Source organism: Euphorbia lathyris, chromosome 2, assembly GCF_963576675.1.
Source record: "Euphorbia lathyris chromosome 2, ddEupLath1.1, whole genome shotgun sequence".
Classification (NCBI taxonomy): domain Eukaryota; kingdom Viridiplantae; phylum Streptophyta; class Magnoliopsida; order Malpighiales; family Euphorbiaceae; genus Euphorbia; species Euphorbia lathyris.
In genome coordinates this window covers 102,344,120-102,371,126 of record NC_088911.1, presented here as the reverse complement: position 1 = coordinate 102,371,126, position 27,007 = coordinate 102,344,120, and the positions used below count along the sequence as shown (strand labels likewise).

At 38.8% G+C, this 27,007-nt stretch overlaps 2 protein-coding genes and 1 long non-coding RNA gene across 9 annotated transcripts; 2 read left to right on the top strand and 1 right to left on the bottom strand.

The window, feature by feature from the left end:
- Nucleotides 1-364: 364 nt before the first annotated feature.
- On the top strand, nucleotides 365-17,463 carry LOC136219196 (ABC transporter C family member 3-like). 7 transcript variants are annotated; one of them, XM_066006483.1, is made up of 11 exons: nucleotides 365-1,061; nucleotides 2,627-3,973; nucleotides 4,053-4,139; nucleotides 4,220-4,867; nucleotides 4,981-5,145; nucleotides 15,539-15,830; nucleotides 15,931-16,145; nucleotides 16,226-16,531; nucleotides 16,615-16,678; nucleotides 16,760-16,999; nucleotides 17,097-17,463. In XM_066006483.1, the coding sequence occupies exons 1-11, from the start codon at nucleotides 936-938 to the stop codon at nucleotides 17,213-17,215; spliced, it is 3,609 nt and encodes a 1,202-aa protein (XP_065862555.1). In that variant the 5' UTR covers nucleotides 365-935; the 3' UTR covers nucleotides 17,216-17,463. The 7 variants fall into 7 exon arrangements, 5 of the variants coding, with proteins under 5 accessions (XP_065862555.1, XP_065862556.1, XP_065862554.1 ...); XM_066006484.1 differs by having other exon boundaries at nucleotides 2,620-3,973; XM_066006482.1 differs by having other exon boundaries at nucleotides 2,197-3,973.
- Nucleotides 17,464-18,385: 922 nt separating this feature from the next.
- On the top strand, nucleotides 18,386-24,043 carry LOC136219194 (ABC transporter C family member 3-like). The gene is made up of 9 exons (XM_066006479.1): nucleotides 18,386-20,741; nucleotides 20,904-20,990; nucleotides 21,098-21,724; nucleotides 21,859-22,023; nucleotides 22,284-22,575; nucleotides 22,678-22,892; nucleotides 22,985-23,290; nucleotides 23,379-23,682; nucleotides 23,766-24,043. Exons 1-9 carry the CDS (start codon nucleotides 18,390-18,392, stop codon nucleotides 23,876-23,878), a joined length of 4,461 nt encoding a protein of 1,486 aa, XP_065862551.1. The 5' UTR covers nucleotides 18,386-18,389; the 3' UTR covers nucleotides 23,879-24,043.
- A 98-nt stretch (nucleotides 24,044-24,141) lies between these two features.
- Nucleotides 24,142-26,683, bottom strand: LOC136219195 (uncharacterized). The gene is made up of 2 exons (XR_010684069.1): nucleotides 24,656-26,683; nucleotides 24,142-24,549 (listed from the first exon to the last, which is right to left on the bottom strand). It is a non-coding gene; the product is annotated as an uncharacterized lncRNA (long non-coding RNA).
- Nucleotides 26,684-27,007: the final 324 nt, after the last annotated feature.

The window sequence follows — 27,007 nt, the reverse complement described above, 5'->3', positions numbered from 1 at the left end:
GGACTTGCGAGGGTAATGAAATTATCGGTGAGGCTAGCAAACGAAGTCCTGAATTGGCTGCTGCTTGTGATGAATCACAACAAATTTCTCATCATATAAACACCAGACAAGATTCTATTGGTATAGAAATGGCTGGTCTGATAATGAAGCTAACTGCATTTGAAGAACTAAAGCTTCACGAAATTCTTATATTAAACACCCCTTTTTTTGTAGGTCATTTGGAGACTTCCCATTCATATTTGAAAACGTGTATATCCATTTAATAATTAAAATAGCCCAATCTTTTATAATAGGTGTGATTGCCTATTAGATATGCTGGAGACCTCCAATTCTAGGAACTATAGTTGATCAGCGATGCATTTTCTGATGACGAGGAAGATTTAGTTAGAATCAGCAATTTTGTAGGAATCATATAACTTTCTTTTGCTTAGAAAATATTTTTAATATAAAAAATTTATGAAATGACAAGCCAATTTCACTTGAATTCAGTTAAATAAAATTTAATTCAAAATAAGGTATCTGAAGAAAAATAGAACCAGAGAAGCATATTGTATTGTTGAATTTGTTCATCTCAGGCAATCAGCCCCGCTTCCTACGTCTCTTGCCCTAAAGATTCAATCTTTGGTCCTGTCTCTGAAAATTCCTCTTTTGAATTACATTTCTAATCCCCATTTCGCCAAAACCTTAGCATGTCGTTGTTGCTGATACATAGACGCAATGTCAACTTCTCAATCAAATTCACCCTCAGCTCAGGCCTCGCCGATGTTTCATTACTCATTTTCCGGCGTGGGTTTCCTGGTTCATTATACTCGGTTTTGTTAAATGCGTTATCGCTTTCGTTTGTCTATAAGAAACCGTAGGTAGCCGTGAACGGTGTAAAGAGAGGTTTCTGGGGAAGGCGCAGAAAAAGCTAGAATCTACTAAGGTTTCTTTTCATGATCTTGCTGAGAATGGAGAAATTAGAAGTTTTTGTCAAAGGCTTGGATGTGTACTACTCAAGAGGAGTAAGATCCTGGTCCTTGATTAAGCTGCTGCCTTTCTTCATCTGCGAAAATAAAAAGGTAAATTTTTACTTTCTAATAGTTCACCTCCGTTGCTAAATAATCTAAACAAATTTCTGTTAATGTTATTGTTAGAATCAAGAATTTGATTAGTAATCAGTTAATGTTTAGTGGGCGTGTCTAATTCTCTACTTCTTCTAAATTCAATCACTCAGTTCCTGGTCATACACTTACTTGATGACATCAATATTTGTGATTTAGCAATAAGAAATTAGTTCCAACAAACAGACCATGCCCATGTGACCCCATCTAATTGGAATTTAAAATGAAAAAAGCACTATCTAACCTCTATAATTTATTTGACTAACTAACTATTGTTTGTCTAATATGTTTTCATTTTATAATTGCTCCAACAAGCATCTAAGTCAACAACTGATTAAATTAAAAACAAGAATGAGAGAAAAAGCAGTCAAAACCTGCAGGAACCTAACCCATTATTGAATATTTTATATCTTACCTTGGCAATCAAGTATTACTGATTCATCTGTCAGTTAATATATTCATTGAAACCTTTTTCCATTGAAGCTTGAAATCACCTATCAAGGATGGAACTTGTTGAACCATTGGTGAATGGCATGTTAGCTTTTCTTTCAAACTTGACCTCTGTAATGTGTTCAGTTTTTTATTATCTCCTTGAACCCCATTTATTACGTGGGTATTCTGGTTCACTACACCTGGTTTTACTAGTCATGTTGATCATCTCATTTGTGTGCAGCAGATATAGAGAGAGTTCTGAGAAGGTGGTCTTGAGCTTTAAATATACACTTTTGTCGGGTCTGATTTTTTTGGTTTCCAACTTAATCTTGTGTTCTTTGAGTTACTTTTATTGGCATAGAATTGGGTGGCCTGATGACAAGCTGGTCACGCTTTTAGATTTAGTACCTAGAACACTCTCATGGAGCGTACTTGGCATTTACTTGCACTTTCATTTCTCTTATTCAGCTCAAGATAAGTCTCCAATTTTATCGAGTGTCTGGTGGGGTTTTTGTTTCACAATATCCTTTTGTAGTCTTTTTTTAGATATTGTTCTTTATAGCAAAAGTATGCCCTTCAACATTCACTACTTACTATCTGATATTGTCTGTGTCTTCATCGCATTGTTCTTATGTTATGTGAAATTCTTGCAAAAAAGCAGCAACAATACTCTTCTTCAGAAACCCCTTCTCGATGATCATCTTAATTTACGTAATAAGCTAGATTCAACCAAGTCCAGAGGGAGTGATTCAACAGCTTCCTACTCAAATGCCGGTCTCTTCAGTATTCTCACTTTCTCTTGGATGGGTTCTCTGATTGCTGTTGGCAATCAGAAAACTTTAGACCTTGAAGACATTCCTCAACTTTACAGGGAGGATACTGCTGCTAGGGCATTTCTGGTTTTTAGAAATAAGCTCGTCTTGGAAAATGGTGCTGCTACTGGTGTTACCACATTTAAGCTTCTGAAAGCATTGATGCTTCCATATTGGAAGGACTTTCTCTTAATGAGTTTATTAGCAGTTCTCTACGCATTATCTTCTTTTGTCGGCCCATACCTGATTAACAGTTTTATTGATTGCCTTAGTGGGCAGGGGGAGTCAAAAAATAGCGGATATCTTCTAGCTTGCACCTTTTTTGTTGCAAAACTTGTAGAATGCCTCTCCCAGAGAAAGTGGTGGTTTAGTTTAGAGCAAGGTGGAATCAGGATCCGTGCGGTGCTAGTGTCAACAATTTACAACAAATGTATGACTCTATCTCATCTCTCAAAGCAGGGTCAAACAAGTGGGGAAATCATCAATTTGATGGCCAATGATGTAGAGAGAGTTGGTAAGATATATATTGCTGTCCAAGATCTTTGGTTAGTGATTTTGCAAGGCAGTTTGGCTTTGTTGATATTGTATAAGAATCTAGGGCTTGCATCAGTGGCTGTTTTTGTTGCAGCAGTCCTTATCATGTTGCTGAATTATCCATTGATGAGACTTCAAAAGAGGTTTCAGCACAAGATAATGGATTCAAAGGATAACAGAATGAAGATGACTTCTGAGGTTTTAAGAAACATGAGGATTTTGAAGCTTCAAGGGTGGGAAATGAAATTCCTGGCTAAGATTGTTGATCTCAGGAAGCTGGAGGAAGGATGGCTGGAGAAATACGTTTATGCTTCAGTACTTCCGATTTTTTTCTTTCATGCATCTCCTGCTTTTGTGTCTGTCGCCACTTTTGGCGCTTGTATCCTTATGGAAATCCCATTTGAAACAGGAAAGATCATATCTGCATTGGCAATATTCAGGATACTTCAAGAACCAATTTGTAAACTTCCTGCTCGACTTTCATCCATGGTTCAGACCAAGGTTTCACTGGAAAGAATTGCATCTTTCCTTGATCTTCAGGACTTGCAATCTGATGTTGTTGAGAAGCTTCCAAGGTCTAGTTCTGATATAGCAATTGAGATAGTTGATGGGAATTTCTCTTGGGATTTGTCTTCCCTGGTTCCAACATTAAAAGACATAAATTTCAAAGTAAAGCATGGTATGAGAATTGCTGTTTGTGGTGCTATTGGCTCAGGCAAGTCAAGCTTACTTTCCTGCATCTTGGGAGAACTTCCCAAAATCTCTGGAATGGTTAAATTGTGCGGGACGAAGGCCTATGTCTCTCAGTCACCTTGGATACAGAGTGGGACAATTGAAGATAATATATTGTTCGGTAAGGGGATGGACAAAGAAAGGTATGAGAAGATACTTGAAGCATGCTCCCTGAAGGAGGACTTGGAAATGTTCTCCTTCGGTGACCAAACAGTTATAGGTGAGAGAGGTATAAATTTAAGTGGTGGACAGAAGCAAAGAATACAGATTGCACGTGCTCTCTACCAGGATTCTGATATTTATCTGTTTGATGATCCTTTCAGTGCTGTGGATGCTCATACTGGTTCTCATATATTCAAGGTGAAGTTTTTTTTTAATAAATTCTGTTATCGAGGATAACATTCCTACTTAAGCTTGTTTCTTGATCTCTGCATTACAGGAGGTTTTGCTTGGTCTTCTGAATTCTAAAACTGTCATTTATGTTACACACCAAGTGGAGTTCTTACCTTTTGCTGATATAATCTTGGTAAGAATTTAAATCTTTTTCTTGACTGTACCCGAAATTATAAACCCAAGAATGAAGCCCACCTTCTGCGATCCTTTTAGGTCATGAAAGATGGAAGAATTAAGCAGGCAGGAAAATATAGTGACATTCTTGTTTCTGGATCTGACTTTGTAGAATTTGTTAATGCTCATGGCTCGGCCTTATTGCAACTCTCCTCCAAACGGGAAGGACCACTTTCTGAAAATGAAAAGATGAGTGAGGACTATGGAGCCATGAGCAGCACTAACAAGATTTTGCAGAAAAATGAAAAAAAGGATTTACAAAATGGGAAATCAGATGTAGCTGAGCCTAAAAGACAACTCATTGAAGATGAAAAGAGGGAGAAAGGTAGAGTTGGGTTCTCAATCTACTGGAAGTATATGACAACAGCATATGGAGGAGCTCTCGTGCCCTTTATATTGCTTGCAGAGACTATCTTCGAACTACTTAAAATTGTTAGCAATTATTGGATGGCATCGGCAACTCCTAAGTCAAACTATATGAAACCTGTCATCAGTGAATCTAAGCTCATATCTGCCTATGTAGCTTTTGCTATTGGAAGTTCATTCTGTATTCTGCTCAGAGTCATCCTTGTTCAAATTGCAGAACATAAGACCGCAGCTTTGCTCTTCAATAAAATGCATCTCTGCCTTTTCCGTGCGCCCATGTCTTTTTTTGATGCAACTCCTAGTGGACGGATCCTTAATAGAGTAAGTGCAGTGCTTGGCGCTAAGTATTTTTGTTTCTATCAGAACTTATGTTATAAACTACCAAATTAAATTTTTGAGGATTTTGCTTACTGCATCAGTTTTTTCTTATATAGGCTTCTACAGACCAAAGGAAGGTTGATATGGAAACGGCATATGAAGTGGGGGCCGTTGCATTCACACTAATCAACCTTCTGGTAATCATTGGAGTGATGTCTCAGGTGGCATGGCAAGTTCTTATCATTTTTATCCCTGTGTTTTATATCTGCATTGGGTATCAGGTAATCTTTTTCCATAGATGTATCATTAGTGTATTTATGTTTTGTAGTCTGTTAGTTCTGTTGGTCCATTGTAAGGTTGCAAATATAGTTCCAAGGGGGGGTTAGGAACTATTTTACCTTTTTTTTTTTTAAATAAAAGTTTATTAGGGCAGATTTCTTTTCTTTGAGAAAAGAATATATAACAGCTGCGCTTAGCAATCAGCAAGACACTGGCTTAGTCAACTAGTGACTAGGACAACTTCGTTGCTTAGGTCAGGAGATAGCACTTAGAGTCTATTCCTGAATCAACTCGTTGGTAGCGCACAACTCAGCTTGACCTCTTTTACTTGGTCAGTTTTAGTTTGTTTTAAGCAAGCAATGTAAATAAGGAGTTAAGGTTTAGAAATACTTCACTCAGCAGATTTATCCAGGTTCGGCTTCTTCTAAGCCTACGTCCTGTCCCCGGAACACTTCCGAGATTTCAAATCCTCTACTGAGCTCTTTAAAGGTAGAGCCTCAAACCTTTTACAATATCAGCAATTGAGTATGACAAGAGTACCTTCCTCTATACTTCTACTCAATCCTAATCTCTCCGCTGAGTACTTAAAACCGAGTACTCAGCCTCTCCTTTCTATCTCTAGAAATGATAAGTGTTTTTGTCCTAATACAAAGATGTGCTAAGACACTTTAGATGATTTACAATCACTCTAGACTTTTACACAGATATGAAAATGTAGTGTAAGAATTTTGCTTTGCTTCTTGCTTGCAGAACTTGTAGAGATTTGGACAGCGTAATGGCTTGATCAAGTTCTGAATATTGTGAAGCTTGTGATGGCACTATTTATAGAGACGTCTTGGCATTCGGTCATTTCGAATTTCGAAATAACCGTTGGAGGGAAACGGCTATGTGTCGTTGTCATCCTGACTTGCACAGAGCTCTCGGCCAATCACAATCGTGTATCTTCTGTCCTCGGTCAGCACAGCAGATGGTCTCTCCTTTTATGGTAAAGTCAACTGGACAGCATACTGTGTCGTCTGAACTTTGCCAAAAGAGGAAACACTTTGTCTGGAAGTTTTCCTTTGCCAGTCTGCTGTCTTGTACGCTTTGTCGAGACTACTCAGCAGCTTCATTGTGAAGTTGTTCCCGAAGGTCTTCTAGATCCTTCCGTTTGCTGAGTTGCGTTTTTGTCCAAAACTACAACGTCTTGACATACGCGGGCCGAGTGTACTGAGTTGTTTGACTTGGGCCTTGGCTTCCGTATTGGGCTTGGGCCTTGCAATCCTTATGACTTATAACATTTATACTCAACATTGAACAAACACATTAGTAGAATAAATCAAAGCATTTAAACTTAGTGTGTTTAGAATATGTATTCTAATTTATACTTAAACAATTTTGTCAAATCAAAATTATGTGGAAAGGTGTTTCAACAAACTCCCCCATTTTGATGTTGGCAAAACTATTCAGCAAGGAACTCAGTATGAGCTCCCCCATGATAGTTGACCTTATATCATTTTAGCAAACTCCCCCGTAAGGGTTGCACTACTGACTTAGTTTTAATTGTAACATTTAAGAATTTAAATGAGTGAGTCTAAGGTCAGTTTTTAGGTGAAGGTCAGCTATATTACATATTCTATTTACTCAGTGTTAAGCGGAAGTTTTAGATATACAGAGCGCGCTGAGCAAATTATTGTTCAATGAGTTCTTTATCAGAATGTTTCATAAGATCATTGTATGATGTCAAACATGTTATCAGCATATCATTTAGTCAATAAATATTATAAGTGTTAAATATAGCTGAAATAAACGAAGATACATAATAACTCAGTACTTAATAGCATATATCATAACTCAGTATTTGAATAAGAAAAGGAAGTATGATATATTGATAGAAGTCAGCAGTTACACAGCAAAAGAAATAAATTAGCACATATTACAAAAGTTAAGACCCAGCCTAACTATTTCTTTTTCTTGCCCTGTGACTGACTTCTCTCGTACTGACGTTGCTCATGCTGAGCTCTAGCAGCTTGCGCTTCTAACTATTTCTTTTTCTTGCACTGTGACTGACTTCTCTCGTACTGATGTTGCTCATGCTGAGCTCTAGCAGCTTGCGCTTTCTCCCCCGTTTTGTCAACTTCAGGGAGCTTAAACGCATCGGTTAAGACAGCGCGAGTCAGTTCTTGTGAAAGCTCTTTGAGTTTGTCAGCACTTTCATTGACCCCATCAAAAATGGCAACGCCATCAGCTGATACTTCGACTGGTATATGAAGATCAGCAGCACTGAGCATATTTACACTGAAGGCTTGTGCTTTGGCTTGCCAAATGAGAGCTTCAGTGAGACCAGCAAAGACTTGGTGGAAGGTTTTCAAGAGTGCTGAGTCATAATGATGACGCTGGATATTGTTATGACGGATGTGATTGAAGGATTGCTGTGTAAGAGATAGCAACTCATTTTGCTTCATCGCGTCAGTATCCATCTCTTGCTTGTTGAGATTAAGGAGCCGGATGGCCTCACCAATTTGCTCGACTGAGCACTGACTATAGGATACCATTTGCTCATTTGTCTTAAGTTGCTCAGTATGAAGCTGAGCAAAGAGCATCTTGAGTTCTGAGGAAGTGGCGTAGTCAGTGTTCACAGCAGGCAACTTCTGAACTTGCTGATGGAGTGAGTTCAGATGTTGAATTGTTGACAGCTGTATCTCTGCCAACTTGGCAATTGAATCCTGCTTAGCTTGCTGGCCTTGTAATGACAGGACGACATTCAGCAGATCCTTGAGTCCCTTGACTTCGTTAAGAAGTAGAGTGACTTGAGAGAGCTGAGTTGCGTCAGGAATTGAAGATCCAGCAGCAGGCGAAGTGGAATGTTGAAGATCGTGGATGAGTGCTTGCACTGAGTCAAGGAGCTTTTTGCCGGACTCAGTGGTATCCCGATATACATCAGTATGACCAGAAGAAAGTGGGGTGAAAGGAGTACCCTGGTCAGTGACTGGATGACTTGGCTCAATCTGCACTTGAGTTGGAGGTAAGCTTGATTGATCAGCAGAGAGGTTGTTGATGATGGAAGTCATAACCCGAACACTGTCTGTGCTGACGGCAGAGGGATGAGGAGTCAGCATTATGCTTGAGGAAACAGCATGGGTAGTGCTTGGTTCAACCTGACTTGCAGAAGTGGTTGAAGTGTTATGCTCGGCATGTTCCTGTTGAGAAGAAACAGAGGCTTGTTTTTCCAACGGCGTTGTAGTAGAGGAAGTTGAGGGCCGTTTGAAAAATTTTAATTGGACGGTAGAAGGATCCTTTGTTGTCTTGGAGAGGACAAGTTCAGGAATGGATGGTGGTTGCTCAGGAGGGTCACTGACTATTACCTCACTGGCCTTAACCAGTTTTCGCCTTCTACGTGGTGGAGTGGTATGATGAGCAGGTTCTTTTGAGTGAGTAGGAGAAGGTTCCTGTTGCTCAGTCTGAATCTGGTCAGCTTGCTCTTCAACTTGTTCAACTCCCGCAGCCAACTCAGTGTCAGTCTGCACAGCTCCACCTGCTAACCCAGGGTCAGCGTCCTCAGCTTCAATTTCGCTGGCATATTCTTCAGACTCCTCAGCGTCATTCTGACCGCTGGTTTCATCATCTTCTTCTTCTTCCTCAGTATTATCTCCATCAAGTTCTTCCTCAACTTGGGAGATGAAGTGGTCATCTAACTGGACCTCAGTTCCCTCAGCATCAGTACCTTGGCATTGAGTGAAGTGAGAATCACCCGGTACAATAAAATCCGTCGGCATGACGTCGAGAGGGGCCAGTGTTGAAGACTTCTGCTTCTTCTGAGGGAGCTCAGCAGCTTCCTCAGTGTTAGGCTCATCTTGCCTGCTTCTCTTCTCAGCTGACTTTCCAGCTGACCTCTGCCTCTTTGCTGGAGACACAACATTAGGTGTCTCAGCAGATTTTCTCTTGCGAGAAGCTGGGGCCTTAGTTCTTCGCCCTTTCTTAGGCTCAGCCATAGTCTCCTCAGTCTGATCAGCTTGGCCAGCAGCAGCAGCAGCTTTTCCTTTCTTCAAAGGCTGCCCATATTTCAGTGCCCTCAGCGAGGCAGTTGTGATTTCGGTTCCTCTGAAAGATTCCTCACCTTCGAGGTCAATCTTGTGGTCGATGAGGATCCTGGTAATGATTGATCCCAACCTCATTGTACCCGTGCTGCGTAGGAACCCAGCAACTAGGAAGACCGACATGTTGATGGGGGTGTACGTCAGCATGTGCCATATGAAGCACTGTTCAAAGTTCGTTGCTGAGGTCGTGCAGTTTATCTTAGGGTAAATGAAGTAGCTCAGCAGGTAGTGAGCCATCTTTTGGTGCTGTCCCATTGAAGATGCTGAGATCTCGCCTGAGTGACCCTCAGGTTTGCAGAAAGTATGAACGTAGTCGGTCTTGTCCTGATCTCCAGACTTTCTTAGCCTTACTCCCTCAGTTTTAAGTTGGAGGAGATTTCCTATGTACAGAGGGTTGATGAAGATCGTCTTTCCTCTTACTTTAGTGCTTAGATAGTCAGGGGAGTCACTGACAACCATGAGATTGTGGTAAAACTCCCTTACCAGGTCAGGATACGTCTCATCTCTGACAGAGAACAACCCAGTCCATTCGTTCTTTGCAATCCATTCGGCAAACGGTTGTTCATGTTGGACGAAGTGCTCAGAAACCCATCTGGAGGGCTCAACTTTCCATTCGAGGACACTTTCGAAGACTTTGGAGTAGGTCCGTATCTTCACAGCTTTCTCTTTTCCAGAGTTTTGATCAGTTTTACCCTTGCTAGAGGTGGAAGGGTTTCGTGAAGGTTCATCGGAGCTGGACTTATTTTGGCCGGCACCGGAGACGTTGAAGGATAGCTTAGTCATTCTTCTAAGATGGAGAGAATAGAGGTATTTGAGAGAGAGAAATTTGGGTGATTTCGTAGCCTTAAGAATTTGTTAAGCGTAAGGAGTAAAAGATGGTGAAATGCCCATAATTTATAGACGAGTTGAACGGTGTGGATCTTAACCAAATCCATGTGTCAGTTGCCTTGGGATCATGTACCGACAAGGATCCTGGCATTTATGACACATTACGGCGAATACGTCATCCTAGGTTATACGCGTGCTTGGAATTTATGCTAACGGATTAATCACTCAGTATTTAGAATGTCAAGCGTTTGATATTCTGAGTGGTCAGTGCATTATTTAAGGATGATTTTAAGTTCAAGTTCTAAACTAATTTACTCAGTGTGCAAGTTTACTCAGTATTGTATATTCAGTCAGTTTCAATGAGATACTCAGCAAACAATAAATCATTCAGCATGTAATTCGCTCAGCATTCAATATTCATTTAGCACAGGAATTTATTGAAGAGGATTAAACATACCGATTGCTTCTCTCAGTATGCTGAATTGCTCTCGTGCTAGAGGCTTTGTAAAGATATCAGCAAGCTGCTCATCTGTTGGCACATAAGTCAGCTTAATTTCTTTCTTGAGTACATGATCTCTGATGAAGTGATGTCTTATGCTGATATGCTTCATCCTGCTGTGCTGGATTGGGTTCTTTGAGAGGTCAATTGCACTTTTGTTGTCGCATTTGACTTCAATTGTCTTTGTTTGAGCACCATAATCTTCAAGCTGTTGCTTAATCCAAAGGACTTGAGCAACACAGCTTCCAGCAGCAATGTACTCAGCTTCAGTTGTGGACAGGGCTACTGACGCCTGCTTCTTGCTGAACCAAGATACAAGGCAGCTTCCTAAGAAGTGGCATCCTCCAGAGGTGCTTTTACGTTCCAGCTTATCTCGTCCATAATCAGCGTCAGTGTATCCGATGAGTGTAAAATCATGAGTATTTGGATACCACAAACCTGCGTTCACTGAGCTTTGCAAATATCTAAGGATTCTTTTTACAGCAATGTAATGAGATTCCTTAGGGTTAGATTGATATCTAGCACAGTAGCATACTGAAAACTGAATGTCCGGTCTACTGGCTGTTAAGTAAAGTAGAGAGCCTATCATACCTCGATATAACTTGCTGTCTACTGACTTACCATTCTCATCAGCGCAGAGGACAGTGTCAGTACCTATAGGAGTGGATATTGGCTTGCAATTTTCCAAGTCATATTTCTTTAAGATCTCCTTGGCATATTTGGCTTGACTGATGAAGATGCCATTCTTTCTTTGTTTGATTTGAAGACCGAGGAAGAAGTTGAGTTCTCCCATCATAGACATTTCAAACTCAGTCTGCATTTGTTTGCTAAACTCCTTGCACATTGATTCGTTAGTTGCACCAAATATTATATCATCGACATAAATTTGGGCCAGCAGGGTATCTTTACCCTTTTTCTTAATGAATAAGGTTGTATCAGCTTTACCCCTGACATAATTTCTAGTCAGCAGGAAACTAGTCAGCCTCTCATACCAAGCACGTGGTGCTTGCTTGAGGCCATACAGAGCCTTTTTGAGTTTGTAAACATGGTTTGGGAACTTAGGGTCCTCAAAACCTGGAGGTTGATTTACATAAACCTCCTCGTTTATAACTCCATTAAGAAAAGCACTTTTGACATCCATTTGGAATAATTTAAAGTTCATGTAAGATGCATATGCACACAGTATTCTAATTGCCTCTAGCCTTGCCACTGGGGCAAAGGTCTCACCGTAGTCTATACCTTCTTGCTGACTGTAGCCCTGAGCTACAAGCCTTGCTTTGTTCCTGACTACGTTTCCTTGTTCGTCCATCTTGTTCCTGAAGACCCATCTTGTTCCGATGGTCTTTTAACTCTTTGGATGAGGCACTAACTCCCATACATCATTTCTTCGAAATTGATCGAGCTCCTCTTGCATTGCGTTCATCCAGAATTCATCGTACTCAGCTTCAGCGAAATTCTTCGATTCTTGTACTGAGACGAAAGCAACATTGCTGAGGTACTTCCTGAGTTGATTTCTCGTCATCAGGGTATTCCCAGCAGAATCAAGGATTGCACTTTCGGAGTGCCCTCTTGGAATCCTTATTTCTTTGGGTAGATTCATGTCTTGTGCTGTTCCTGTTTCAACAATCTCTGCAGAAGTAGATGGGTCAGTAAAAGTAATCTTAGGTTCACTCTTACTCTTGGTCAGCCTTTTCGTGAATGACTCAGTAGCTGGTTCTGAGTCAGCGATGGTTACTGAGTTTGGTTCATCTTCGGTCAGCGGCTGGTATCTACCTGCAGGGTCAGTTTCATCGAACTCTACATGTATTGACTCTTCTAAAACTTGAGTTCGCTTATTAAAAACTCTGTATGCTTTGCTGTTTGTTGAGTAGCCCAAAAAGATAGCTTCATCAGCTTTTGAATCAAACTTTGCTAAGCTATCTTTGGTATTTAAAATGAAGCATCTACAGCCAAAGGCACGAAAGTATCCAATATTGGGCTTTCGTCCTTTCCAAAGTTCATAGGGGGTTTTCTTGAGTATAGGTCTAACTAGAGCTCAATTAAGAATGTAGCATGCTGTGTTAACAGCCTCTCCCCAAAAATACTTTGGAAGTCTATGCTCATCCAGCATTGTCCTTGCTATTTCAACCAGAGTTCTGTTCTTCCTTTCAACAACCCCATTTTGCTGAGGCGTTCTAGGAGCAGAGAAATTGTGGTCAATGCCGCTGGCTTCACAGAATTCAACAAACTTTTGGTTTTTGAATTCTCCACCGTTATCACTACGGATATGAGCTAATTTTAGGTCTTTCTCATTCTCAATTTTTCTAACCAAGTTTGAAAATGTCTCAAAGGTCTCATCCTTACTGGTCAGCAGGATAATCCATGTGTACCGTGAGAAATTATCTACAATAACCAAGGAAAACCTTCTTCCACCCAGACTCAGCGGCTGGACTGGACCAAAGAGATCCAAGTGTAGCATTTCTAACGGACGCTTAGTTGAGACAATGTTTTTACTTTGAAAAGATTGCTTGGTTTGTTTTCCAGCTTGGCAGACATGGCATAATTGATCTTTTTGAAATTTGAGTTCAGGCAGTCCCTCAACCAATTGCTTTCTTGCTAATTTGGCCAGGAGGTCCATGCTTACATGACCAAGTCTCCTGTGTCATAGCTAGGAATTTTCTTCCTTTGTTACTAAGCACACAGTCTTTGAAAACTTTTTCTCTAAGTCTAGCATAAAGACATTATCTATCCGAGGGGCAGTTAAAATTAACTCATTAGTTTTACCCTCGTATATTTTACATCCAGTAGCATCAAATATAACTTTTCTCCCATTGTCACATAGCTGAGCTACGCTGAGTAAGTTATATTTGAGTCCGCTGACTAGGGAGACAGATTCAATAGTAGGGTTACCTCCGATGGTTCCTGATCCTACTATCTTACCCTTCTTGTTGTCTCCAAAACTTACACTCCCTCCTCGTTTACGTTCAAACGTGATGAATTGAGTTTCATCACCCGTCATATGCCTTGAGCATGCGCTGTCAATATACCACATCCTTGACTTCTCGGCACATCTCAGGCTTACCTGCATTGTAACTAGTTACTTTTAGGTACCCGATTCTTTTTGGGTCCTGACTTGTTAGGTGCAACAGGTATAGCATCATATTTTATTTTATGGCGGCATACATGGACAGTATGGCCATTCTTTCCACAGAAGTCACAACTGACCTTCTGTTTAGGATTTTTTACTGACTTGTCAGCACCCCAGTGCTGAGCGTGTCAGCACACTTTAGTAGTGTGTCCTAACTTCCCACAAAAGTCACATTGGACTTTTCGCTGGGGATTTCGTCTCTGCTGAGTACCTTGGTACTGTGTACCTTGGTACTGAGTTTTCAGCGGAAAATTGTTTTTGTTTGGAACCTTTAATTGGCTCTGAATGGTTGTGACATCCTTCCTCAGTTTCTTTGAAACTGACTGGACTTCAGAGACAAACTCATGAGTGATTTTCATATTTTCATGCAAAACTGAGTTGTCTTGAAGAAGGTATCTGAGGTCACTCAGTTTGACCTCTTCTACTTCATCACAGCGCCGGCTGAGTGCTTTAATCTTCCTGTTACACTTTTTAACAAGTGTATAGAGATCACTCAGGGCGTTACCCATTTCATTTCTGAGTTGAGAGAGTGAGATTACCTCATTAGATTGCTCTTCATTATCTGACTCATCAGATTGGTCAGCATGCTCAGAAATGCATGGCTCAGCAAGTTCGTCAGCCATAAAGCATATCTTCGCTGACTCGGTGGCCTCAGTTTCTGTTGATGAATATTCATCACTGTCACTCCAAGTAGCCACCATTGCCTTCTTCCCACTTTTCTTGTCTTTCCTCAGCGTGGGGCAGTTTGACTTAATATGGCCATCTTGGTGGCACTCAAAGCATGTAATGGGCTTTGAGCTGTCCTTTCTGTATTTGCTGTCGCTTGAGTCAGCCTTATACTTATCAAACTTTTTGTAAGGCTTTTTAGAATATTTGTCGTTCTTCCTGAACAGCCTCTTCATCTTTCTTGTGAACATAGCCATCTCCTCATCATCAGTTGAACTCCCGTCAGTGGAGTCAGCCTTCATGACAAGTGACTTCTGCTTCTTGTCATCAGATTTTTCCTTCACCTCAAAGTTTTTCATGGATATCTCATGGGTCAGCAATGAACCGATGAGTTCGTCATATTTGTAGGTGGTTAAATCCTGAACTTCCTCAACTGCTGTCTTCTTTGCTTGCCAGTCTTTTGGAAGACTCCTGAGTATCTTTTTGACTTGTTCTTCCTCAGTGAAGATTTTCCCAAGTCTCTTGAGCTTATTAATGATGTTGGTGAACCTTGCGTTCATGTCTGAAATGCCCTCATCATTGTTCATCTCGAACAGCTCGTACAGTCTCATCTGCTGATTCACCTTAGATTCTTTTACTTTGTTTGTTCCCTCGTAGGTGACTTCCAGCTTTTTCCAGATCTCTTGTGCCGACTCACAACCTGAGATTTTGTTATATTCTGCAGCATCCGAAGCATGGTTTTGAAGCTTCTTAAGATCATCCTCTGTCCATTCAACCTCAGCTTTAACAACTGACTGGCCAGCAACAACTTTCACAGGTACAAACGGGCCTTAGACTATAGATAGCCAGACACTCATGTTTGTAGCTTGAATGAAGTTCTTCATCCTATTCTTCCAAAAGGTATAGTTTGACCCGAAGAATAGGGGAGGCCTGGTAATGGACAGCCCCTCAGGTAATATCTGAGTTGTCTGGTTTCCAGGGAGAAACCGAGTGCTGTTTTCACCCATGGTATGGATCAACTCAAGGTTGTTAGACCTTTAGTAATGAGCTATTAAGCTCTGATACCACTTGATCTCTTTACTCTATCCGACAAAGAATTTTAAAGAATGTTTTAGTCTAATGCCATTATGACATGCTATATGCATTAACAGTATTTACTTTACAACAGCAAGAGTTTCATCATGCTTTTTGTTATACAGAAATATTACATAGCTTCTGCAAGAGAACTTTCTCGATTGGTTGGATTATCCAGAGCTCCAATTTTCCAGCATTTTTCCGAAACAATATCTGGATTAATTAGTATCAGGAGCTTTGATCAGCAATCCAGATTCCTAGAACTAAATATGAAGCTTGTTGATGCATATTCTCGGACTAGATTTCATATAGCTGGCGGAACAGAATGGCTTTGCCTTCGCCAAGAAATGCTTTCTTGCATCACATTTGCACTGTCATTGATATTTTTAATTTATTTTCCAGGGAAAATTGATCCAGGTAAGCTGTTCCTCTCTTCTTATAGTTGATATCCACGTCTTTTCCATCATTTTGACTAATCTGGGATACACATCATCATTTGGCTTTTGTTTTTCTAAAGCCTTCGCAGGCCTCGCTGTGACATATGGGCTCAACCTTAACACTGCACAAAGTCTGCTCATCAGCAGAATATGTGATTTGGAGAATAGAATCATATCAGTAGAAAGAATACTTCAGTTCATATGTATTCCTTCTGAACCTCCACTCGTCATAGAAGGAAAGCGGCCAGATCATTCATGGCCATTCCATGGAGAAGTTTCTATTAAAAATCTGCGGGTATTTCTACATTTCTTTTGTCAATTGATGTTCAGATTCCTATAGGACATATCTGTTGCTAATGACTAATATAACTGAAGGTCCGGTATGCCCCCCACATGCCTCTTGTGCTGCAAGGTATCTCTTGCACTTTTCCAGGAGGCAAGAAAATTGGTGTTGTTGGTAGAACAGGCAGTGGAAAATCAACTCTGGTACAAACTCTCTTCCGCATTGTCGAACCTGCTGCTGGTCAGATTGTGATTGATGGTGTCAATATTTCATCAATTGGATTGCATGATTTGCGGTCAAGGCTGAGTATTATCCCTCAAGATCCCACCATGTTTGAAGGAACTGTGAGGAGCAACATGGACCCTCTTGAAGAGTACACTGATGAGCAAATTTGGGAGGTTGGCATTTTCTATCCTGTTAATTTGAAGAACATAAAACATTTTGACTATTAATATGCTGACATGTATTTGAATGGTTCCAGGCTCTTGATATATGCCAACTTGGAGACGAAGTCAGGAAGAAGGAGAAAAGGCTAGACCAGTCAGGTTAATACTCTTGCTGTATCCTAATTTTTTAAATTCAATGGCATTGAATTTAAATTATGAATGCTTACCCTGTAACTGCAGTTACTGAAAACGGAGAGAACTGGAGTGTGGGTCAAAGGCAGTTAGTTTGTCTCGGGCGAGTACTACTGAAGAAGAGTAAGGTGTTGGTGCTTGATGAAGCTACTGCCTCAGTTGATACGGCTACCGACAATTTGATTCAGCATACCATCAGACAACACTTCACTGAGTGTACTGTGATAACAGTTGCACACAGAATAACTTCTGTTCTTGATAGTGACATGATTTTGCTTCTAAGTAAAGGTGAGAGCATATTGCCATTATATTGAAGTATTCTTGCAGATTTCTGTATTTGTACCAGTTAATGTTGTTGATCATTGTATAATGATGGTACGTACAGGGCTTGTGGAGGAATATGACTCTCCTGCAAGATTACTAGAGAATAAGTCATCATCTTTTGCAAAACTTGTGGCAGAGTACACAGAAAGGTCAAACACCAGTTTTTACAGTGCTTCCTAAACCATAATTCTCTCTTCAACAAGCTTTTTGTTGATGTAAAACATCAAATTGTATTTGCATTCCTCCAAACTCCAATATGCTATAAATGAGAGTTTATTATAGTGTTATTTATGCTAATTGAAGTATCATTTTTCTATATTGATGTTGTAAAATTCTGTATGGGCCCCGTTATCTAGATTTGATATACCTACAATAAGGACATGTTGGGTGAGTGGGTTGGTTTAATTTTGTACATCCCTAAATTTGTATACGAGCTTCAACCTTTTCATGTTAAAGTTTTCGGTCTCAATTCTGTTAATCCAAAAGATGTGGTCATATTTTGTTCTTTCCCTTTAACTCTTATGTAAATTGGTAAAAGGTCAAACACGAGCTTGGAAAATCACTCAGCAGGTCATTGTCACTATGCAAAATTTTATCACCTTGTTATGTTGATTATATTATCATTTTGTCGTGAGGTGACAACAATCATAAAAATTGGTGGACTTCTGTGTCAAAAAAAATTCTACTTGGAAGTTTATTGTAGGGATGGCAACGGGTAGTGTACCCGGCACTACCCGACCCTAATAGGAATACCCGTACCCTGTATAAAAGGGTATGGGAAGGGTATGGGATCAAAATAATTACCCGTTAGGGTAATGGGACGGGTATGGAAATACCCCCAGGATACCCGGTACCCGTTACCTGCCATAATTTTTTTATATATTAAAAAAATTATTGTTTTTTACATATAATATTTGAGATTTTAAGTCCCAACCTTTTGTTTTTCAACCATTGAGTGATACCACTAAGCTACTTATTCTTATTGATTAAAGTTCAATTTGTTCAATTTTTAGATAAATGATTTATTAAATTTATACTTTGTTAAATTTGTAATATTTTTTATTTGATTTATTGATTTTTAACGGGTAAGGGTACCCGTGGGTACCTGCGAATTAAATGGGAATGGTATGGGATGCAAAAATATACCCATTAGGGTAATGGGACGGGTACGGGTAGTTAAAAAATAAACGGGTAAGAGTTTGGGATTGGCACTACCCGCGGATATCCTACCCGTTGCCATCCGTAGTTTATAGTGCTCCTGTTTAATTGCATTAATTGTTTAATGAAAAATTATATATTATGTAATCTTTATTTAAGAACCAATCAATTCAGCAGACCACCATCTCAGAAACTAATGATGATGGGAACTCCTCATGCTACCTTTCTTTCAGACTCATCCCCAATGCCTTTCTGGGTTCTAAAACCCATTTTCCTGCATGTCTTGTCTGGTTCACTTCACCTAATTTTGTTACTTGGATTGATTGCCTTGTTTATATGCAAGAAATATAGCGTGGGTGGTAGAGAGGGTAAATTTGACAGGAAAAATAGAGCTTTATGTTATAAACAGATAGTGTTTTGTTGTTTTGGTGTTTCATTGTTTAACTTTATATTCTGTTTTTTGAGCTACTTCTTTTGGTTTAGAAAAGCTTGGTCTGATGATTGTCAGGTCAGCCTTTTGGATTCAATCCTTCGAACACTTTCTTGGGCTGCACTTGCTCTTTATTTGCATACTTATCTTTCTTGCTCATCTGAAGGAAAATTTCCGTTTTTATTGAGAGTGTGGTTGGGTTTTTATTTGACCATATCTTGTTATAGCCTTATTATAGACATTTTCTTTCACGCAAAATACAAAGTCTCTGAAATTCAGTCTTTAGCATCTGATCTAGTCTCTCTTTCCACTGGTTTATTCCTCTGTATTAGGGGGTTCTTTAAAAACATGAGTAAAGACAGTATTCTTCTAGAGAAACCTCTTTTGAGTGATAACTCTTGCTCTAAAGGGAGTGATACATTAACTCCTTACTCAAATGCTGGTTTCTTCAGTATTCTTACTTTCTCTTGGATGAGTAATATTATTGCAATTGGCAATAAGAAAACTTTAGACCTCGATGATGTTCCTCAGCTTCACAGTGAGGATACAGCAGCTGTTGGGTTTCCAGTTTTTAGAAATAATCTTGAGTTTGGCACTGGTACTTGTACTGGTGCTGATAGCAGTGTCACTACATATAAGCTAGTGAAAGCACTGATCATTTCCTTTTGGAAGGAAATTCTATGGACAGGCTTGTTTTCACTGTTATACACATCGGCATCTTATGTTGGTCCATACCTTATAGACAGCTTCATTCAGTGCCTCAGCGGGCAAGGAGAATTCATAAACCAAGGATACCTCTTAGTTTTCACCTTTTTTGTTGCAAAACTTGTGGAATGCGTCTCCCTAAGGCATTGGCTCTTTAGGTTGCAACAAACTGGAATCAGGGTCCGGGCAGTGCTGGTGACTACAATATATAACAAAGGTTTGATGCTCTCCCCTCTCTCAAGGCAGGATCATACAAGTGGGGAGATCATCAATCACATGGCGGTTGATGCAGAGAGAATAGCTACTTTCTCTTGGTACATCCATGACTTTTGGTTGGTCTTCTTCCAAGTTGGTTTCGCCTTGTTGATATTGTATAAGAATCTTGGGCTTGCATCTATTGCTGCTTTTCTTGCAACAGTACTTGTTATGTTGTTGAATTACCCTTTGGGTAGATTACAAGAAACATTTCAGGAGAAGATGATGGAATGGAAAGATAAGAGAATGAAGACAATGTCTGAGATTTTAAGCAATATGAGGATTCTCAAGCTCCAAGGGTGGGAAATGAAGTTTTTCAGTCGGGTTGTTGAGCTGAGGAAGATGGAGGAAAAATGGTTAAAAACATATTTATACGCTTCAGCAATGACAAATTTTTTCTATTGGGTTGCCCCTACTTTTGTCTCTGTAATCACTTTCGGTGCCTGTTATCTTATGGGAATCCAACTTGAATCAGGGAAGATATTATCTGCACTAGCAACATTCAGGATTCTTCAAGCACCAATTTATAATCTTCCTGATACAATTTCCATGTTAGTTCAGACCAAGGTTTCCCTTGATAGAATTGCATCTTTCCTTTGTCTTGAAGAATTGCAGTCTGATGTTGTTGAGAGGCTTCCAAGATTTAGTTCTGACACAGCAGTTGACATAGCTAATGGGAATTTTTCTTGGGATTTATATTCGGCTACCCCAACTTTGAAAGATATAAACCTTAGAGTATTCCATGGTACGAGAGTTGCTATCTGCGGTACTGTTGGTTCAGGCAAGTCAAGCTTACTTTCCTGTATTCTGGGAGAGATGTCCAAGATCTCAGGCTCAGTCAGGTTATGTGGGACAAAGGCCTATATTTCCCAATCACCTTGGATACAAAGCGGCACAGTTGAAGAAAATATATTGTTCGGTAAGAAGATGAACAGAGAAAGGTATGAGAGGATACTTGAAGCATGTTCTCTGAAGAAGGATTTAGAAATTCTCTCATTTGGTGACCAAACGATTATAGGAGAAAGGGGTATCAATTTAAGCGGTGGGCAGAAACAACGAATACAAATTACTCGAGCTCTCTACCAAGATTCTGATATCTATTTATTTGATGATCCATTTAGTGCTGTGGATGCTCATACTGGATCTCATATATTTAAGGTCAACTTCCTGTGCTTTCTTAACACAATTGCAAATGTGGAAAGCTAAGAATTTGCTTTTATTTCATACTGTAATACAACTATAGGCTATTGAATTTCATGTTTATATACCAATTTTTTTTTATGCATGGAACTTAAATATTTTCTTGATCTGTTATGACAGGAAGTTTTACTCAACCTTTTGAATTCGAAAACTGTTATTTACATTACTCACCAAGTTGAGTTCTTACCTGCTGCTGATGTTATTGTGGTGAGAAATTTATATATATATTTTTTGTCTCTCTTCAATGCTCTTGAGATCATGACTTCGAATAATTAAGCCATCCATGATTCAACTTTTGCTTATACTTTTTTTAGGTCATGAAAGATGGAAGGATTACACAGGCTGGCAAGTATGACGACATTCTAACTTCAGGATCTGATTTTTTGGAGCTTGTCCGTGCTCACGAGGAAGCTTTATTACCACTTGATTCCAAACAAGCAGGAACGCTCTCTGAAAATGGAAGTACCAGTGAGTATTATGCTGGACAGGAACAAGAAAACAAAGATTTACCAAATGGTAAATCAGATGAGATAGATGTTCCAAAAAGACAGATCATTCAAGAAGAAGAGAGAGAAAAGGGTGGAGTTGGGTTCTCAGTCTATTGGAAGTACTTCACGACAGCATATGGAGGGACTTTTGTGCCCCTTATATTGCTTGCAGAGATTCTCAATCAGATCCTTCAAATCGGTAGCAACTATTGGATGGCATGGGCAACTCCTGTGTCAAAGGATGTAAAGCCTATCACTAGCGAATCTACTCTAATACTTGTCTATGTAGCTTTTTCTATTGGAAGTTCTCTCTGTCTTCTTGTCAGAATCACCCTTCTTGTCACAGCAGGGTATAAGACAGCAACTCTGCTCTTCAATAAAATGCACTTGTGCATTTTCCGTGCTCCCATGTCTTTCTTTGATGCAACCCCTAGCGGGAGAATTCTAAATAGAGTAACTACAGTGGCCTACTTATATATATATATAATATGACTTTCCAATTGATAATTATATTGAAACATGAGTTCTTAATCATTATTAGAAAACAATCTTAGGTTTTGATTATTGGATTGTTTGTGCTGTTTTAGGCTTCCACAGACCAAAGTGAGATTGATCTGCAAATAGCATATCAAGTTGGGACAGTTGCTTTTACACTTAGCCAACTTCTAGGAATCATTGGAGTTATGTCTCAGGTGGCATGGCAAATTTTCATCATTATTATCCCTGTGTTTTTAATCTGCATCTGGTATCAGGTAATGACCATAATCCTTGAATTCTTATTTAACATCCATTATTGCATAATTTGCTCTATATATGTATATAATTCTGTCATTTTGCCTCACTTTTGTATTTCTACTATGAACTGCTTCATAAATAAATGTGAAACATATGTTCTAATTGTCTGGTTCGATGCAGCCCTGCTTTAGTTGTGACTGATATACTTTTCAGTATTGATGTTACAGAAGCAAAAAAAGTTGTCTCAACTTTTCTTTTATTATTTTTTATGATGCAGAAATATTACATCCCTTCTGCAAGAGAACTTTCACGGCTGGTTGGAGTGTGTAAAGCTCCAATTTTCCAGCATTTTGCTGAAACAGTATCAGGATCAACCACTATCAGGAGTTTTGACCTGCAAGCAAGATTCCAGGAAAGAAATATGAAACTGATAGATGAATTTTCTAGACCTAAATTTCATATTATTGCTGCAATGGAATGGCTTTGCTTCCGCCTAGATATGTTTTTATGCATCACATTTGCAGTGTCATTGATTTTTACAATCTATTTTCGAGAGAGAATCGATCTAGGTAAGCTATTCAAACTGGTTTGATCATAATTGATACCTCCCTCCTTCATATAAAAATTGAAAAATCTGAAATATGCCTACTCTTTTGACTCCTCTCTTACAGTTATTGCGGGCCTAGCTGTGACCTATGGACTCAACCTCAACACATTGCAAACTTGGTTAGTATGGAAGATTTGCAATATGGAGAACAAAATCATATCAGTTGAAAGAATACTTCAATACTTGTCTGTTCCAAGTGAGCCACCTCTTATAATAGAAGGACAGCGGCCAGATCATTGCTGGCCCTCACATGGAGAAGTTGCTCTTGATAATCTGCAAGTACATATATTTATTTTACTTTCTTCAGTTGATGGGTCAGATGCACATCTGTCTATATGACATTGATATGTGTTACCAATGACATAATGTAGGTCCGTTATGCGCCTCATATGCCACTTGTGTTGCGAGGTGTATCGTGCATTTTCCCAGGAGGGAAGAAAGCTGGCATAGTTGGTAGAACAGGCAGTGGTAAATCAACTCTAATACAAGCTCTTTTCCGCATAGTTGAGCCTTCTGCTGGTTGTATTTTGATTGATGGCATCGATATCTCGATCCTTGGATTGCACGATTTGCGGTCAAGACTAAGCATTATTCCTCAAGATCCAACCATGTTTGAAGGGACTGTTAGGAGCAACCTAGACCCGCTCGAAGAGTACGCTGATGAACAAATCTGGGAGGTAGGTTGTTCCTGTTCTTTCTTAATTTCGATGTTAAGTGATGGAGAATGGAGAATGGAGATATTGACACAAGTGTATTCAATACCAGGCTTTGGATAAGTGTCAGCTTGGAGATGAAGTCAGGAAGAAGGAGAAAAAGCTGGATTCGGCAGTTTGTGAGAACGGGGAAAACTGGAGTATGGGTCAGAGACAGCTTGTCTGCCTCGGCCGAGTATTACTTAAAAAGAGCAAGGTGTTAGTCCTTGATGAAGCTACTGCCTCAGTTGATACAGCTACGGATAATTTGATTCAGCAAACAATAAGGCAGCAATTTTCAGACTCAACAGTTATAACCGTAGCGCATCGAATTACTTCTGTTCTTGACAGTGACACGGTCCTGCTTCTGAGCCATGGTAAGTAAAAAAACATTTTTTTATCAGCCCTGCAGGTCTGAATAATTTTTATGAATGTTGTTATAATTTGAATCACAATGCAGGGGTTATTGAGGAATATGATTCCCCAACAAAGTTGCTACAGAACAAGTCATCCCAATTTGCTCAGCTTGTGAAAGAATACACAATGAGGTCAAATACCAGTTCTGACAAGTAATTAACAAGCTTATCTGATTGATTAAAGCTCCTTAAAAACATAATTTAGGAATAGACTTTTGGTGAAAATATGTAAAATCTTGGTGAAACTCTATGAAATTTGATGAAACTCTATTTTTTTTTGTTGGTATTTTAGGAATGATTCTTGATGATATTAAAGAGATTATATGCGTGTTTGGTAAAATAATAATAAGTTTCTATTTTATCAACACATTGAATAAAATCTCCTACATATCTAGGGATTTCACCTAACTACCATTAAAATTGGAAGTAATTTCTTTTTTTTTTAATAAAAGAATCATCAATTAAGAATCAAGGGATAAAGAATCAGTATAAATGCACTCCTCTAACCAACTAGGGAGTAAGAAAGACACATAAGAGCTAGCAAAAGAACAAGCATTGCGAGCAATATTGTGCGCAACCCTATTCGCTAATCTCGGTACAAATGACACAGAAAAATCAGGCCTAGATTGTAAAATGAGCTTACAGTCAAGTATTATCTGACCATACTCAGATAAATCAACACGATTTGAATGAATACTATCCGCAACAAATTTGGCATCAGTTTCAAAACAAACCCGCTGGTACCGCATCGAGTTAATCCATTGAAGACATTGACGTAAAGCTAGAGCTTCAACAAACTTCGGTTCCGCTCTCCCCTCACAATGAGAACTAAATAATGCCATGAATCCCCCATCAGAACCCCTCAATACAGCTCTAAAACCACATTTATTAACATACATGAAAATGGCTGCATCCAAATTACATTTCCAGGTACCTGCAGGTGGTGGACTCCAGATCGTTCGACCTCCCCTCGACCCGCTGCTGTGCGACGATGATGACAAAGGAATCGCATTCTGCGCTTTCAACCAGTCCGCAAACCAGCCCTTCACTCTTCTAATTAACACAGCCCAAATCTCATCTTTTTGATTCCAAATCAGCATGTTCCGTTTTTGCCAAATACACCATAAGACAAGAACAATCTTACGAATAAAATTGGAAGTAATTTCTAAAGTGCCAAATACGACCAAAATTTTGTAAAATAACAGAAAATTAAAATTAAAATTCCTAAAATAAGTTTCAACATTCTTAAATACCAAACACTAATAAACAATTAAAAACAAAATCAATATCGAATCTTTAATATTAGAATTTTCAGCTCCCTGGTAATAGCGAAAAAGAGCAAACTGTTGGGAATTTTTCTGGATTGGGACAATTTAGCGGAAACAATAATACAATTTTATTGAATTTATGAGGCTTATAAGAGGGTGTTCTCTAGAAACTTTCTAGAGTTACAATGAGATAAAACAAAAAATAGTAGCACTCGGGTGTTTCCCAAAAATATCCAAAATAATTATCTTTACTATTTTTATCTCTTCCCAAAATAATTAGACCACCCTCTAAAATAAACTTTCAAAAACTCACAAGGCACAATTGTGCTTCCTCTCAAACTACATCTTTCTCAACTCCCCAATCTCTCTTTTTTCCCACTCATCTTTTTGTTCCACTTACATCCTTTTATAATTCATAGGATGCAACTACCAACTAAAATGTTGGCCTATTAATTTACATGCCAACAAAATTGTTGGCCAAATTAATTGAGGTTGAATAGGTTGGGGGTGCCACCCATTCAACCCATGATTTTTTTTTTCTTTTCCTTTTAAATAAATACAAATTACAAAAACAATCCATCAATAATATAAATTATAAAAATAGACTCTCATTAATTGAGACTTCACAACAATTCCCTTTTTTTGTTTAACTGTTTTAAATTAATAGTTAATTTTCCCAACAATCTTCCCCTTAACTATTAATTTAAAACTTTCATTTTTTTATCATCACCTTGTAAACGGAGCACTTCTCTCCGCAAACAACTTCTCGGAGCACTTCTCACCGAATCGATTTGTTGATGCACTTCTCATCAACCTTCAACTATTGGAGCACTTCTCTCCAAATTAAACAAATTCTTCTTTCTCAACATGATGTGCCAAATTGACACTTTCTTCTCTTTTGTTCCTGCAATTCTGTTGCATGTGCCTAAACTTCTTACACTTGAAATATTTAGGCTTCCCCTTGTGCCAGCAGTCTTTCTCATCATGACCATGCTTTTGCAATGAACACATTGAAGAATTTCATTTTTTTTTTTAACCTTGAGCAAGGAAAGCTCCCTCAACTGCTTGCTCATTTTCTCATGCCCAATTCTTTGGTGCGTGACGCTAATATCAGCGTGAACGCCAATATTAAACCATGGCTCTGATACCACTGTTGAGAATTTTTCTGGATTGGGACAATTTAGCGGAAACAATAATACAATTTTATTGAATTTATGAGGTTTACAAGAGGGTGTTCTCTAGAAACTTTCTAGAGTTACAATGAGATAAAACAAAAAATAATAGCACTCGGGTGTTTTCCAAAAATACCCAAAATAATTATCTTTACTATTTTTATCTCTCCCCAAAATAATTAGACCACCCTCTAAAATAAACTCTCAAAAACTCACAAGGCACAATTGTGCCTCCTCTCAAACTACATATTTCTCAACTCCCCAATCTCTCTTTTTTCCCACTCATCTTTTTGTTCCACTTACATCCTTTTATAATTCATAGGATGCAACTCCCAACTAAAATGTTGGCCAATTAATTTACATGCCAACAAAATTGTTGGCCAAATTAATTGAGGTTGAACGGGTTGGGGGTGCCACCCATTCAACCCATGACTTTTTTTTTCTTTTCCTTTTAAATAAATACAAATTACAAAAACAATCCATCAATAATATAAATTATAAAAATAGTCTCTCATTAATTGAGACTTCACAACAATTCCTTTTTTTTTATTTAATTGTTTTAAATTAATAGTTAATTTTCTCAACGCAAACTTGGATGGTCCATCTTTGTATTTTGTTCTCTAATCTATGTTCTTTAATCTGTTTTGCTTTCATCTCGATAGTTTCAACACAAAATCATGCTTGAAAGAAACTGCATTTATGACAAGAAAGAATTCACCAGTTGCACAAGTATAAATAAGACCGGCAATCAATTAAAATATAACAGGCCCAACATTAAATGGTTTTATATGTTGGATCTAAATTGTTATTCCCCAATACTTATAGGATTAAAATTATATCTTATAT

What these genes read in the sequence shown, in the direction of transcription:
- LOC136219196 (XM_066006480.1), top strand. Translation starts at nt 1,607, where the DNA reads ATGGAACTTGTTGAACCATTGGTGAATGGCATGTTAGCTTTTCTTTCA. An exon ending in GAAAAGGCTAGACCAGTCAG is followed by an intron (nt 16,679 to 16,759) that starts GTTAATACTCTT and finishes CTGTAACTGCAG; the next exon opens with TTACTGAAAACGGAGAGAAC. An exon ending in GATTTTGCTTCTAAGTAAAG is followed by an intron (nt 17,000 to 17,096) that starts GTGAGAGCATAT and finishes TGGTACGTACAG; the next exon opens with GGCTTGTGGAGGAATATGAC.
- LOC136219194 (XM_066006479.1), top strand. Translation starts at nt 18,390, where the DNA reads ATGATGATGGGAACTCCTCATGCTACCTTTCTTTCAGACTCATCCCCA. An exon ending in GCGGGAGAATTCTAAATAGA is followed by an intron (nt 21,725 to 21,858) that starts GTAACTACAGTG and finishes GTGCTGTTTTAG; the next exon opens with GCTTCCACAGACCAAAGTGA. An exon ending in TAATCTGCATCTGGTATCAG is followed by an intron (nt 22,024 to 22,283) that starts GTAATGACCATA and finishes TTTATGATGCAG; the next exon opens with AAATATTACATCCCTTCTGC.